This window comes from Mirounga leonina, unplaced genomic scaffold (assembly GCF_011800145.1).
Source record: "Mirounga leonina isolate KUSES-001 unplaced genomic scaffold, KU_Mleo_1.0 Mir_154, whole genome shotgun sequence".
In the NCBI taxonomy this organism is placed as follows: Eukaryota; Metazoa; Chordata; class Mammalia; order Carnivora; family Phocidae; genus Mirounga; species Mirounga leonina.
The window spans coordinates 59248951-59265203 of NW_023270389.1; the positions used below are offsets into that span (position 1 = coordinate 59248951).

At 38.5% G+C, this 16253-nt stretch overlaps 1 protein-coding gene across 1 annotated transcript in view; it reads left to right on the forward strand.

Moving 5' to 3' along the window:
- The window catches only part of FMN2 (formin 2), a 372667-nt gene extending 362988 nt beyond the window's left edge, over positions 1-9679 (forward strand). Inside the window, exons 14-15 of the mRNA XM_035010926.1 lie at positions 7921-8002; positions 9553-9679. Coding sequence (XP_034866817.1) covers positions 7921-8002; positions 9553-9579 — 109 coding nt within the window. The 3' untranslated portion in view covers positions 9580-9679. The remainder of the gene's footprint in view (positions 1-7920; positions 8003-9552) is intronic.
- Positions 9680-16253: the final 6574 nt, after the last annotated feature.

A 16253-nucleotide genomic window follows, 5' to 3' on the forward strand; every position in this document is an offset into this window, starting at 1 on the left:
GAGGAGGGAGAGAAAGGTTTTAGAGGATGAATGGTTACGGATAGTTATATTCTTAACCAAGGCCCACGTGGGGGAGGAAAGAAAAATGTCCACTGGGATCTGAAGCTCAGGGGAAAGATCAGAACTAGAGACGTGGATCTGAAAGTCTCCATTGTAGCTGGAATTATAAAGTAGAGATTGCCTATAGATACTACAGAGTCAAGATTAGACCTTGGGTATGGGGGAGAAGTTTAGCAGCAAAAGAGATCGAGGAAGCTTGTTCTGAAAAATAGTTGGAAAACTCAGAAATTCTCCAAGGACCAACAGATAAGAGAATTTAAAAATTAGGGACTAGTTAACCACTTCAGAGTGATTACTGTGGTGGAGGGTAAAAACTAGAAAGTGCTGGTGGGTTTGCCAGTTAGGAAAGGATTGACAACTTTTATTCCACAGAGGGGCGGATGTGAATGATGATTTGTGTGTGTTGGGGGGAGGGGGTGTTTGCTTTGAAATGAGAGCATAGTGACATACATCTATACCCATCTTTTGTTATTTATAATCATTCCAACACTGTAGGAAAAGTTTTTTTCTGAGGTAGCTCATCCATGAATTGTAGTGTTCTACATTTATAGAATCTCAGACAGCCACCGAAGAGATTCAGACTGTAGGGATCAGTTTGATTGGTTGAATGTGTTTTCTTCTGAATAAACGATTCATCTCTTCACCCACCTATACCCTCTAGGAAACACTGATGTACATTCTTTCTGCTTATTGGCTTTATGTTTAACATATATTTGCAGTTTTTAGAACACAAACATAGAACATACGTATCTGTCATGGAATCCTAGATTTTAGACTATGAATATTTCTCAAAATTCAGCTACAGTCATTGATAGAAGAGGCCAGCACACACCACGTGTTACCGTGATGTGAGTGCAGTGTGATGTGTGAGGCCTCCATGCCATCCCCTCTGCACTGTGCACGTCCTTCAGCTCACACTGAGCACGTCCTTTAGCTCGCACTGAGTCATGCTCCTGTTGCATCCAAGAAACTGAAAGGTATTCTTAAAGCTTGGTTTCCTTGAGTCAAGGGCACTTTTGTGTTCATTCTAATTGTTCTCCATAACCATTCGAGGTAACAAATGCAATGTTCTCTCTGAAAAGTCGGAGATTGTCAGTGATGAAATTCAGAAATTCACATGGGCCTGACAAAACTGAAATTCTTTTTACTTGAGGGTAATGATAAGTGACATTTTTGGTTGATTTTTCCCATTATATTGTCAGGGGTTTTGTGGTATTTTTTGTGTATGTATTTTAAATCATGGAGGTTATAAAGGAGAGAAAGACAGAGCCAGGAGTAACCTCCCTCAGATCACCTTTAATTCCAGAAGGCATCTAACACCTACTTCTAGCTTGACCTGGAGAGGGAGACCCACAAATTAAAGCTGGCATGCCTAACCAGCCTTTGTCTACAGTCTCCCACTGTCCCCCTTCTCTGTGTGTATATATGTGTGTCTTTTTTTTTCCCTTTCTCTTAAAAAAGTTGTAAATTTGTTGGCAGACGTGATGGTGTTGTATTTCAGTGCAGTACATTGTGAACGGGTAATAATGATAATTATGTCTACTGTTAGCTTATTATTCTGTGTATCAGGACCTCCAGCCTGTGACATGCCCGCGCCGGGCTGCACTTACTTCTCTCACAGGCCGGAGACTCCAGCGAGGAATCAAGCTACTCCCAGCAAGCCTCGTTGGAGCCAGCAGGAAATGAATCTGTCTGCCACAGATTCTTATTCAGACCAAATTATTAATGTTTAGTGGCAGAAAAGTGACTCCCTTTCTCCTTCCATTGAATGATGAGAGCATATCTGTTTTCTTGATAAGATTGTGGCCAGCCTGGCTTTTGCTCTAGAAGGTAGATAAAAATTATTCTGCCTGCAGGCCTCAGGGATGTCTGGTTTCTTTTCTCTGTTTCTGTGCCAGAGTGTATCTCCCTTATTCATCTCACAAACTGTCTTTAAACTTAATCATGCTGAACTTTTTGTATATGTTTGCCTGACAATAAATGGGTCTGGGGATGCGGGGGACAGTGCAGAGAAAAATACATCTTTATTAGGAGAGAAATAAGAAACCACTCTCTTTGTTTAGAATAACCCTTAGGTTAAATGTGCCCAGTTATATTAAGGACAAAATTTGAGAAAGTTTTCAATTTTTTTTGAAAAATACCAAAATAAAAATAATAATTGGAATGCAAATTAGTTTTAGCAAATTCTGTGATAAGAAGTATTCTTTCATTCTACCACCTACCTCTGTCTTGTCTCTAATATAGACCTTAAAAACATTTTCATTCTCCTGGGCTCAAGTTTTCTATGCTTCACAACTTCTAAATTCATAACTCCTTAAAACCAAATGAAGTTTTTACAACTTGGGATATTTGCATATAAGGAATAAAAAATCCTATAGATGTATTAAGATCCATTTATTTTCTTTTTCAGGTTACATGTACAGCTTTATTTTTTAGAAAATAAATTTAATATAAAAAAAATTTTTTAAGTAAATTTAAATATAAGCTTTAATGCTTAAAGATGTTTTGTTTTTCTCTGGTCACTTTGCCCTGGACCGAGAAAACAGTTTCAACTGAGCGATCATCTCAGAGTCCTATTCTTCACAAAATACTTGCCTTCTTATCCTGTCGATGGTTCTCTGAAGCATCACAAAATCTGTCATTACCAATTAAGGGTGTCACACTTCTTTACCTTGATAAGCTTGAATTTCAGGTTTTACATTCATTCCAGCATCACTTTCCATCTTTGTGGAGTTGGGTGGTGCAATATGATGAGCTGTATAGTGTCTTAGAACCTTCTACTCGTAGACATTTAGAGCGGTAAAGCTCTGCCTATCTGTAAGTCAGACTTTGGGCCTCCCCAGCCTTCCAGACACAGCTGGGACCCCAGAAGTATGTGGGAGGCATGGGACTCATGAGGGAGAAGCCCTGTGGCACCTGCCTCCAGGTCCAGGAACTCTATTCGTTCAGCCAGAATTGAACTCAGTCTTAGAGCTCTAATTTGAAGCCTATTTAAATTAGCTTGGTTATCTGGGTTTCCCCTCTAGAGAAGATAGAAATTATTGGAAGAAGATAGAGTCTTTACTCAAGGCAGGCATGCTGGCGCCAGCAAGATGTAATCACAACCTGCCGTCTTGGCAAGAAACAGAAACCTGAACAAGTGGACTCAAAGGAAAGCAAAGTGTGAGTGTTAGATCCATACATGGGCGAGCCACCACATAGGTATCTATCTTAGGAGGCCTTGAGGATAACCCTGTATCAGCACATTGCAATGGTGACAAACATGGGCCATCAGGTAAAAGTTAAATCGTTCCATTTAAGAGAAAAGTTTGGTATTTTTCAGAGAGACTTCATTCAAAATTGGTTATATAGAGTTGGTCCTTGACGGGATCAAGTTTCTGTTTCCTGGGAATCACACACTGATTCACACCACTCTTCCCGATCATTGCCCAAACCAAACTTGGCTTATGACAAAAATTGTTTTGTTCAAATTGGTCACCTACTCTGTTTGCCAAACCTGATTCCATATATGTCTCCTGGTTATTTCCTATAATTAAATTCCCCCTTAAAAAATAAAGAATGCCTCATATTCTGATTACTTTTGGTCCTCCATTTAAGGAATAAGTACAGACTTTTGATATTTATTTGGTATAGTTTTTTTTCTGAACTTCAATAGGCACTAAAAGCTATTATAGCAAAATATTAACATAAACATCAAATTTTATAGCCATTATATACCACTCGGTATCCTTCTCTTCTGTCTAAAAAGTAATGCTATATTTCCTGTTTTCCAGTCTCTGCTTTTCTCTGTTGTTGTTTTTCCAAGATCACTAACGGTGATGAGTGAAGAGTTTTCATTATCGTATGATTTGGTTTTGCTCAAATTTTCTTTCTGTAATCTAGATTTCTAATTGGAAGGTGCAGCTGTTAAATAAGGCTATCAAAGATGTCATCTGAAATTTTTTACTTGCCTTTTTAGTTCTCTGGTAGGGTGAAATCTTGATTAACAGATGCCCTGGCAGTCCCCTTTGTTGCGAAGAGAGCCAGATTCAAAAGAACATGTCTTCGTGACTCAAGCATTAGAGCTTTGTCTACACACCATCCACAGCCCTCACCCTACTTGGAGTTTAAACTCAAGTGCAGGCAATACTTGGAAGCCAATGACTGTCTTCTTCCACCTAGCCTTGGCTTCCTCTCTCCCCTTTCTCTATAAAGGAAATATCATCACTCTTTTGACTCCCCACTTCCTTTCCAAACAGGACATAGTGGTCATTTTTATTTATTGTCTGAAATGTTATCACCACCATGCTTTTTCACTTAAAGCCTGTCTTGTTGCGAGATATACATCTTTTCCTACTCAGCCTAAGAAATTTTCGGCATGATTGAATGAGGGGTGAGGCAGGAGGGAAAGAGCATGGACCATGTACAAGGAGTTACTCAATAGGCCAAACTTGGCCGAGCAGCTGATGGGCCCGCCACACTCGCCCAGATGGAGAGCGAGCAGGAACCGCTCATATGGACTGCTGCCTCAGCCCTCTTCTTCCCGGCTTCTCCCTCCTTATGCTCCTTATTTCTGCCAACTCTGGCAGTGTATCTCACCTCCGGGGACACATTCTTTTTTCCTGCCTAAAGTGTGGAAAAAATTTCTTGTTGTCAGAGTTTTGTTGAAATAAAATTGGCATTTGGAAGACGCCACATTTGCTGGGAAGCTTAGGAGGGGCACTACTCACAAAGCGCTGAAGTGAGCAAGTTCTCAGGGTGTGGGCTGGGACCCGGTGTGCCCTGGGAAGAGAGGGGGTGAGGAAGCACGGTTTTCGGGGGCTCAGTGTGGCTGCCCAGTCCAGGCTTCAGGGGAGTCCCTCCGTGCCAGAGTGAGTAGTGTGGCCCAGAGGCCGTCTTCCTCCCGTTCTCTGGTGCTGCTTAGAAGCACACCCCTTTCCCTACCCCACCCCCCACTGGGGACTGCCCCAGAGTAAAATAGGTCCAGAAAACTGCATTTTAACATATGCTCCATGCTTGTGCTTCTAAATCCAAAGAACAACTACTTGAGGTCCTGGTGCTTAGTTTCTCAGCTCCCCACCTCATTTATTTGTGCCTGGTCTTGAGGTGCCTAGGATGCAGTGACTGACTCACCCCAGCCATGCTCATCAGAAACCGGAGCATAGACAGCCAGCCCCAACCCCGGCCTCTGGGGTTGTGGAGATCCTATGGCAGCACAGGGGAGCGGGGTGTATGTTCTCGAAGCTCATTGTGGTATCCTTGTCTCACTTGGCCTTCACACATGTTCTTCTGTATGTATTCTTCTTTCATCCTCCACCCCATTTCCCCTTCCAAGAAATGTATGAGCAGTTAAGATTTCTCTTTGAAGCAAGGCTCCACTGTCAACCTGCTCCAGAAAGATTTCCACAACCCCTACCCTCTTGGGACATGGCTGGACCTCTACAAACCTAGGTGGTGGTGCTTTAGGCACATTTGTACTTGCTTATGTGTGTAGCTCTCCTATTAGACATTGAACTTAATTGTCCTTATAAAATTGAGCTGAGCCCAGTGTCTGGCCTGGAGTTACTGCCCCATAAATGATTGTCAAATGAAGGGATGAGCTAGATCTTGTGAGGTTTCCTTGACGCACGTTCTCTTTAGTTTTTGTTATCTCTGCTACAAGGAATGGCTGAATTTGTGTTTGTGTAAAATTAAATATGTTTGAATTAGATTTGTCTTCCTGTGATCCTTAGAAAAATGTGTTTTAAAAATAAAATAAATATGATAGTGAGAAAATTAAGATGCTTTGGTGATCTAAATATACTTGTGAAGTACACTTTTTTTTTTTTTAATGTTACAAAATACTTTAAAGAGTTCCAAGTAAAGTTAAGAGGGGATCTACTGGATTTGGCTAAGTGCTAAAAAAAAAAAAAAAAAAAAAAAAAGTTTTTTAATTCCCTGTCCAAATATTTCAACTTAAATTTACTGGTAGCTCTTTCAGAGGCAAGATGGGAACTCTGCAATCCTTTGTTTGTTATAAAGGAAATGCTTTTGTCTTCAAATATTTGGAGGAAGGATTAAAGGCAATTTATGACTTGGGTAGAAAGTAATAAAAGTAGTAACAATGGAGTGTCTTCTGAATTGTCATCATTTTCTGGAATTAATAACAATATCAACTCAGCAGGCATTTTACGTCCAAAAGGAATTACTTTCATGTGTCACGCTTTAACGTAAACTCTAATACCAGTCCTGTAGCTGTTGTGTGGGATCATTTCCTTCATTCCACTGTTTAAAACCAGTGTTCGTTCAGTTGTACGGCAGAGGAATCCTGCCATCAGGTCTTTTACCACAGCGCTCAAGAAACATATTTATAATTCATTTCTTTCAGGAAATAAACTTCAAGATCTGCATAAAAAGTCTTTTATTAAGATAAGTCACAGCTTTTTTAGTTTCTCCAGGAATACTCCATTTTTAATTCCCAAGGGAAATCATAATAATAAATAAATTAACCTAATAGGTTATTTTCCTTTTTTATGGGACCCCTTTTTATTAGTATAATCCTACTTTACAGATTTCTTACCAGTTGTTTAATTAACGCAATCGCATATACTTTTTTTTTTTTTTAAGATTTTTTATTTATTTATTTGACAGAGAGAGACACAGCAAGAGAGAGAACACAAGCAGGGGGAGTGGGAGAGGGAGAACAGGCTTCCCATGGAGCAGGGAGCCCGATGTGGGGCTTGATCCCAGGACCCTGGGACCATGACCTGAGCCGAAGGCAGACACTTAACGATTGAGCCACCCAGGCCCCCAATCGCATATACTTTTTATAGCATTTTACAATTTATAAAGAACTTTATTTTTTAATTTTTTTTATTTTAAAGATTTTATTTATTTATTTGACAGAGAAAGAGAGAGCACAAGCAGGGGGAGCAGCAGGCAGAGGGAGAAGGAGAAGCAGGCTCCCCAGGGAGCAGGAAACCCGATGCGGGGCTCAATCTCAGGACCCTGGGATCATGACCTGAGCCGAAGGCAGTTGTTCAACCAACTGAGCCACCCAGGCTCCCCATAAAGAACTTTTTAAATAAAATTTTTTTGATCTTTGCAACAATTCTGTCTAGTAATAATAATAATGCTATTATATATTATTAAGCCCTTTTACTATTTGACAGAATACAATAGTCAGTGGTATCAGGACATTACCCAGTATCAACTAGCAGATCCAGAATTCAGTGAAGATCTTACCTCCAAATAACATCCTCTCTTAACTGTACCTCTGGTAAATTCAATGCTGTTTTCCTTGGGGTGCGTTTTTAAAAAGAACTCCCAGAAGTGTCAAAACATTATTATTGCACACGTTCTAGTTTCTGTTTTCCAATAAATGGTTGGTTCTGTTGCTTAATGAAGCTCAGTTTTTTAAACCCTGCCCAAGTATTCACTTTTTTGGTGAGTGTGATGTGGAAAGTAAATCTGAGATGATTTTAAAATAAGCATATGAGTTTTTGTATGATACTGTTTATTTAAGTATTTTAATGCTTCAGATTTATGTAATGGAACCACTCTCAGTACCCTCACCTGAAAATGAGGGATATTTCCTTAATTTCTTCTACATAAGACTCCCTTAACATAGGATGAAATGTAGATATAACATTTTTAATGTGTTTGTAGATCATTCCATTCGACATCCTTTGATTCCAAGATGAGAACCCCTGGATGAATTAGCCTCTAGCTCTAACATTCAGTGTTTGAATCAAATGTCAGATAATGTTCCTGTGTATGTGGTATTATTTTCTCCAATAACTCAAATCCTCAGTGAGTTGATATTTGCTCACCTATCATAAGGTGGATTGCAGTGATCCGTATAGGTCTTTGCTGAAATACATGTGTCTTCTCTCCACCCAGAGTAAAAGAAGCCGAAGAGGTGTGCAGGCAGAAAAAGGGGAAATCACTTTATAAAATAAAACCAAGACATGACTCTGGAATTGTAAGTATTTAACTCTTCTCTTTTTAACTTGTGATTTGCTTTGGCTTTTAAACACTGTTTTCACAATATATACAAACTCACATAATAACATTTTAATTATTTTCCTCTTCAGTGTGAGAGAGATTCTCTCTCTCCTTTTCTTTATGCCTTTAATCAGGCCCAAAAGGCTAAGAGAATCTCAGGATCTAGCATCCAACGCTTAAGAATTAAGAAAAATCTAAGGGAATGCATATACCTAGATATGTGTGTGTTGGCAGGAGTTGGGGGGCAGTTTCTCACTTTCTCCATTACACAAGCATCACCAGCACAAGGCTGCATTTGAACCCCGAGTGGCTGTTATCATTGGATTAGCACCATTGGGATCTAAAACATGATGGGAAATGCCAAGTGTAGTATTGTCCTTTGCTCAGACTGGGGGGCTCAGACCTGGCGTGTACCCGTATGTGGCTGTTTAACAGTTGTCAGCCAGCAGGCTGAGTTTAACAAGCTAATCTAAGCTTCCTCCTTGCCCACTTCTTTCTTTAAAATGATATCGTGCATCCTGGAAGGCAGGGCTTGGTAAAAATGACGAGTTTTCCCTTGTGACGCTGTCAGTATTGTTTTAAATGTTTTGAGGGTGTATCACTTGGTACCACAGGGATAAGTAAATGATGCTGTTCTAAATGAAAAGTTGGGTTAGGCTTAAAATAGGAACATTTTGAATTGGATTAATCTAATGTAGTCTAAGTGGAAAAGATCAAAATAACCCAGGTTGGGATATGATTAAACTGATTAAACCCTATTTAGAAAAAGGAAATATATCTTCATTTAAAAGATATTTTCCCTTTAGTTTCTCTATATCAAAATTAGTCTTCTCTAATGACAGGTATTATATTATGGTTTAGTTTATTTTCTTTTTGATTAAAGTACAACCTTAAAGGTGCATTGAATGAAGAGGAATAATTATTAATTAACCTCAATCATGCCATTATAAGCATAGAAGAGAATTAAATCATATTAACCATGAAACGAAGCAGCCAATTCAATCTTCATATTTATGTATGTGTGCATAGAATTGAGAATGAGAAAGGTGAGTTGGCACTTTTTCATGTTGGTTAGATGCTAAAATTTTAAAGCTTTTTTTTTTTCTCAAAAATATTTGGTGATTTGGCTGGTGAAAATTCTTTTTTTTTTTTAAAGATTTTATTTATTTATTTGAGAGAGGGAGAGATAGCGAGAGAGAGAGCATGAGCAGAGGGGAGAGGAAGAAGCAGGCCCCACTGAGCAGGAGCCCAAAGAGGAGCTCGATTCCAGGACCCTGGAATCATGACCTGAGCTGAAGGCAGCTACTTAACCCCCTGAGCCACCCAGGCACCCCTTGGCTGTTGAAAATTCTTAAAGATAAAACAGTTTACTTATATCTTTTTCCTTTATGGGCTGGTGGATCTTTAACCTTTTCCCAGAGAATTTGATCCAAATGAAAAGATCTTGTTTGAGCTATTCTAAACTCCGTACATTTTTTAAAGTTCTTCTTTCTAACTATAACTCTTATCTGGTGCATTTATTTTCAGAAAGCAAAAATAAGCATGAAAACCTGAAAAATGAAAAGCAGAATGAACATGAGTCACTGTAACCACTTCCACAAAATTCAGCTGACCTGAGGGTGGGAAGAAAACTACATCATTTTGTTCATTTTTCCTCTTGACCTCTTGCACAATCTTTGTGTTTTCTAGACAGTTCACTGATTGTTGAATTTTACTGTACATTCATAAAAATGCAAAAGCAGTAGACCAGTGGAGAATTTGACACCTTTTCTTTTTGTAAAGTTTATGGTATTATATTGATAGACCAAAACAGCATGTATAAGAGGCAATATTTGCATTAATGCTGAACATGCTAAATGTTAACCTAAAATTTACTTTCGTGAGAATATTCCTTATCCCAGCAAAACACTTTCCTTTCTACTGACAACCAGTACTCCATGTCACTGCATTTAGATTTATGGTTAAAATGTTATTTCTAGTGAATTGTTTGTATCAGTTACATGTCTACATATAAATTTTCTATTTTAAAATTTAAGTACCATTTATATATCATGATCAAGGCTTTCCCAATTCTTGGGTTGCTCTCCCTAACTATATATTTGTGAAAGAAGATTATCATTTTTTACGCAAGTCAGATAATGAATAGAAGAAATATAGCAAAAGGTAAACCCTTTCCTATAAATCATCTAATATAGGCAGGAATCAGAGTTTTAAGTTTAATGAGGGCTTTTATCAGCCTGTGTTCTCTGAGACCCTACATAAAGCTAATCTTCAGCTAAAATAAACTAAAGGTGTGCCTCTCTATAACTTTACCATTGGCCTTCACAAAGAAAACATGACTCAATATTTTGAAGGAATTTAAATAAATGATGCTCATAAAATTGCCAAACGTGACTAATTGTTGGCCAAAAAAGGGGGGTGGGTAGTAAGTTTTTGGATGGATTGGCATCTGTTGATTAAATGTACCAGCCTGGGTATTTTTACATGATTGGGATTGTCTTTATGTGTTATAGCAGGTGATTAAAAGCTGTCAGATGAATATGTGATGATTGGTTATCTGAAGGAGCTTAGGAAAGGATTTTCTTTTATTTCACTTTGAGGGGTAAAAAAAGTAAATCTCCCACTCTTTGTGAGAGTATGTTAAAGTCATCTCCTGATGCATTGTGATGGTTTTGTCTAACACTAATAGGTAGGGTTTTTAAAAATTCTTTTGATGATATTTGTTGAGGGTTATGGTTGTTGATATTTCTTGCTATTGGAAACCAATCATGGAAAGCAACTTAAAAAAGAAAATGTTCCGAATCATAACTATATTTGCGTTTATGTAAAGTATGGTCTCTTACCTTTTAGTTTGTAATTTAAGTGCAAAGAAACAGTAGTGGATTTTGGTTGTTGTTTTGTAGTCTTCCTGTCTCCTTCAGTCCCTCCAGTGTGTATATTACCATTCTTCACTGAAATAATAGGGCATTTAACAAAGATCGCTATGTGCAATACTGTATTTAGTGTTTCTATTTCAATTTTTCTAGGATGTTAATTTATATGAAAATAAAATGAATAATAAAAGAGTTCTGTACCTATTGTGTGTATATTGCCTAAGGAAACTTGCAAAATGCAGTCATCATATTTAACACAGGGGGAAAATAAGTTAGACTCTGTGTTTGAAGATTTTTAAAAAGTTCTTATTTCAAGTTTAACAATTGTTAGTAGTTGAGTATTTGAAAAAAAAATTGAAATGCTTCTTATGCAATCTTAAGGAAGAGGTAATTCCACTTATGAACAGAAATATATCAATATTTGAGAAATCCTTTTTCCAAAAGTTAAGTTAGACGCAAAAATTCATTGGATACAGATTAAGTGGTGAAGGGCTATTGGAAGATGATAAGGCCAAAGGGAAAATAATGGTGCAGATGGGATGTATATAGAAGAGGAAATAAGGAATGAAAACTAAGCACTCCACTACTGGAGAAGCATGACAAGAGTTTTCTTACTCCATAAGTAAGCTTTGCGTTTGGGTCTGATCATTTTTCAATATAAACTCTTTTATCCCCTGTACATTGACTTATTATCTACTTTGTGTCAAGGCATGGTGCTAATAACTGCATGTTTCAAAGATCTTCATCAAGTTGTGGGGGGGAGGAATATAAAGCAACAATTATGGATCATTGTAATGTCCAATTCAGAGAGCACAAAAAGCTGGGGAGCCTGGCTGGCTCAGTTGGTAGAGCATGTGACCCCTGATCTCAGGGTCGTGAGTTCAAGCCCCATGTTGGTAGTGGAGTGTACCTGAAAAAATTTACAAACAGAGAGCACAGAAAGCTAAATCTAGAGGGATGAGTGGGTATTAGGCAAGTGAAGGGAGAGAAGAGAAATCTGCAGTTGGAAAGACAGTGATCAAAGACACATCCAAAACATCATTTCTTTTAGGAGTTTTACCTAGTTCACATTAGATAGAGGGAAGGAGCAGAGCATAAAGTTCAAGAGAGAATGGTGAAAGATGTTGCTAGAGACATAGAAAAGAATTTTATAGTAGAAACAATGTAATTTTATGACAGTTTGGGGTCAAGAGGATCTTAGAATCCTCTAGGCCCTTCCTACTCACAGTAGGCAGTACCTCAGCAGCACAGAGAGCACCTGAAAGCTTGCTCGACAGGCAGTCTTACAAGTTTTCCAAATGGTTGGTGAGGAGCGGATGATAATGCACTTCTGAGAGAGGTAACAAACTGAGGGAAAAAAGGCATGGAAAACAGATGCAAAATAGTCTACCACACCTGTGGAAGAATTAGTTCTACATCAAGAAGAAGAGATAGGGTGTGAGGCAGGGTAAGTGATAAGGGGCTAGGGGTGAGATCAGGGGCTAGATCACAGAATTCTTTAATAAGAGGAAACAGTATGTAGTACACTGTAGAGCCAGTAAGTTATTTTAAGGTAGCAATGTGAACTGGTTTGGGTTTAATAAAACCCATTCTGGTACCAGTGTTGAAAAGTATAAGCCTGAAGGCCAGAACACCTTTAAAGAAACTATTGCAACAATGAATCATGGAACACTACCTCAAAAACTAATGAGGTACTGTATGGTGACTAACATAACATAATAAAAAAAATAAAAAGAAACTATTGCAATTCAAAGAAGAAATAGGACTTGATCACAGTAGTAGAGTTGGAAACTTGGCGCTGAAGAAAAGGGTATTTTAAGGAGGTAAAATAGATATGAGAACTTCTGAAATCTTTACATGTGAAAAACAAGAAAGCATGTTGAATTTAAGATGACAATCTGGTTTCTTGCCTGGGTTATCTGGCAAAGTTTGTCTCTGTGCATCAACAAAGGTGATAAGAGGAAATGCTTCAGTCAAATTTCTTAAAAAATGTCAGTGTCTTAGAGAAACCTGATAAGCCTATCAAGAAAAGCAGCTTCCAAGTCTTTATCTCCCCAAATCTGCTTCATTTTCTTCAGAATGCCTGATATTATATAGTTAGTTATTAGTATATAGTCTGTCACCCATTCAAGTTTAAATCCAGAAAGACAGACTTTTTTCCTTCAGGACTAAATCTGTAACATTAAAAGCAGTATTGTGGGGGCACCTGGGTGGCTCAGTCATTAAGTGTCTGCCTTCGGCTCAGGTCGTGATCCCAGGGTCCTGGGATCGAGCCCTGCATCAGGCTCCCTGCTCCACAGGAAGCCTGCTTCTCCCTCTCCCACTCCCCCTGCTTGTGTTCCCTCTCTCACTGTGTCTCTCTCTGTCAAATAAATAAACAAAATCTTAAAAAAAAAATAAAAGCAGTATTGTGGCACTCAATAAAGATGTACTTATTTAATGAATAAATAAATTAGAGGAAGAGAAGGAAAAAGTTCAGGGCTGAAAGGGAATGAAGAATCCATAATGTGTGCTGGACATGCAGTTGGTATGTCTAGTAGCTGGAAAATACTGATGAGGAACTCATGAGAGAGGTTTAATTCTGATTTTGATGTAAGAGCCACCTATATTCGGGGTGATAGTTGAAATCAGGGAGATTGTTAAAACTGCCTGGGAAATCGGGAACAGATTTTTAAAAAAAAAATCACTGAGATGGGGTTGAAACCAGTGTTGAAAAGACAAACAGAAGTAGAGAGGTCACAAAGGGAACCTCAGGAAGATTAACCAGGGAATTAAAAGCAGAGAACCATGATGAAGTAGTATTGCAGAGGTCAGAGTAAACAGCACTTCAAAAAAAAAACACTCTCTCCACTGTCACCATCCTTTTGCCCTTCAAACATACTACTATTGTAAATAACAAATGTAATAAAATATATATATAATGGATTGAGTTATTCAATATTCTGTCTAAAACTTTTAGAGAAGCAGTGTAGAAAAGAGATTTAAAAAAACAAGACACATCTGGAGTTCTATTCCTGATATGACTGAGTAAGCTTCTAAGAGACCAATCCTCCCCAGATAATAACTATAAACTCTGAACAAAATATAAAAACCACTTGGAGGCCCTGGTTAGTGAACAAAGGATGCAGGTTCTGGGGCCTCAGGGAGGATGGAACCAAAAGACAACCGACAGAATGGGAGAAGATATTTGCAAATGACATATCAGATAAAGAGCTAGTATCCAAAATCTATATAGAACTTCTTAAACTCAACACCCAAAGAACAAATGATCCAATCAAGAAATGGGCAGAAGACATGAACAGACATTTTTCCAAAGAAGACATCCAAATGGCCAACAGACACATGAAAAAGTGCTCAACCTTGCTCGGCATCAGGGAAATCCAAATCAAAACCTTAATGAGATATCAGCTCACACCAGTCAGAATGGCTAAAATTAAGTCAGGAAACGACAGATGTTGGCGGGGATGCGGAGAAAGGGGAACCCTCCGACACTGTTGGTGGGAATGCAAGCTGGTGCAGCCACTCTGGAAAACAGTATGGAGGTTCCTCAAAAAGTTGAAAATAGAGCTAGCATACAATCCAGTAATTGCACTACTGGGTATTTACCCCAAAGATACAAATGTAGGAATCCAAAGGGGTACGTGCACCCCGATGTTTATAGCAGCAATGTCCATAACAGCCAAGTTGTGGAAAGAGCCAAGATGTCCATCAACCGATGAATGGATAAAGAAGAGTGGTATATATATACAATGGAATATTATGCAGCCATCAAAAGGAATGAAATCTTGCCATTTGTAACAACGTGGATGGAACTGGAGGGTGTTATGCTGACCGAAGTAAGTCAATCAGAGAAAGACATGTATCATATGACCTCACAGATATGAGGAATTCTTAATATCAGGAAACAAACTGAGGGTTGCTGGAGTGGTGGGGGTGGGAGGGATGGGGTGGCTGGGTGAGGGACATTGGGGAGGGTATGTGCTATGGGGAGCCCTGTGAATTGTGCAAGACTGTTGAATCACAGATCTGTACCTCTGAAACAAATAATACTTTATATATTAAAAAAAAAAAGATAGCAGGAGGGGAAGAATGAAGGGGGGGAATCGGAGGGGGAGACGAACCATGAGAGACTATGGACTCTGAAAAACAAACTGAGGGTTCTAGAGGGGAGGGGGGATGGGAGGATGGGTTAGCCTGGTGATGGGTATTAAAGAGGGCACGTTCTGCATGGAGCACTGGGTGTTACATGCAAACAATGAATCATGGAACACTACATCAAAAACTAATGATGTAATGTATGGTGATTAACATAACATAATAATAATAATAATAATAATAATAATAATAAAGACAATGGCCTGAGGACAGGCTTTAGTAATGGCACAGCATTTAGCAGCCAGAGTCCCAAACCAGCAGTCTTTTTGGCCAGATGACATCATCTTTAAAGTCCTGGGGGTGGGAGGGTGGGGGAGGAGAGCCCCGGTCAACCAGAATTCTATACCCCATGAAAATATGCTTGCTTTTATAAGAAAACTACTCGTATTTATTACAAGGAGACCTGTACTATAAGAATGCTAAAGTTCAAGTTGAAGAGAAATGATACCAAAAGAGAATGTGCATCTTCAAGAAGGAACAGCAAACATTGGAAATGGTAAATACCTAGGAAAATATAAAAGACAACTTCTTTTTGCTTTTAATTTATTTTAAACACTGACAGTTTAAAGCAAAAAATATATAACATTTCGTTGAAGAGTTCATAATGTATGTAAATGTAATGCATAAGGCAATTTCCAAAGATGGCACAGAATGAGGAAATAAATTGCAAGATTTCTACATTTTACATGATGCAGTAAAATATTAATTCCAAATAAATTGAAAACAAGGGTATATACTCTCAAAATGTATAGTACTCTACAAAAACACGAATTAGAAAGATACAAATAGATATAGTCATAAATATGTATGCACTGATAACAGCCTTAGAATAAATGAAGTAAAAAATGACAGAATTAAGGAAGAAACAAACTGTTCCATAATCATAGCTGGAGGTTTTAATACTCCTTTCCCACCAACTAGTAGAACTAGACAACCGATCAGTAAGGGAAGGGGAGAAGGGGCTATAAACAGGGAAGGAGGGAGTGCAAGTGAGTGAGCAAGGAATCTCTATAGGGTAATGGGAGCTAATCAAGCCCCATTTATGGAGGGAAACCAAACGAGGCTTCCCACCAGAGATGTGGGACTAGAGTGGGACTTACCCACCAGTGAGAGTCAATCAAAAATAATTACAGTGGATGCCACACAATATGGCAAATAAAACAGCAGGTATGTCACAGCAGGAGAAAGCAGAGAAAGCCC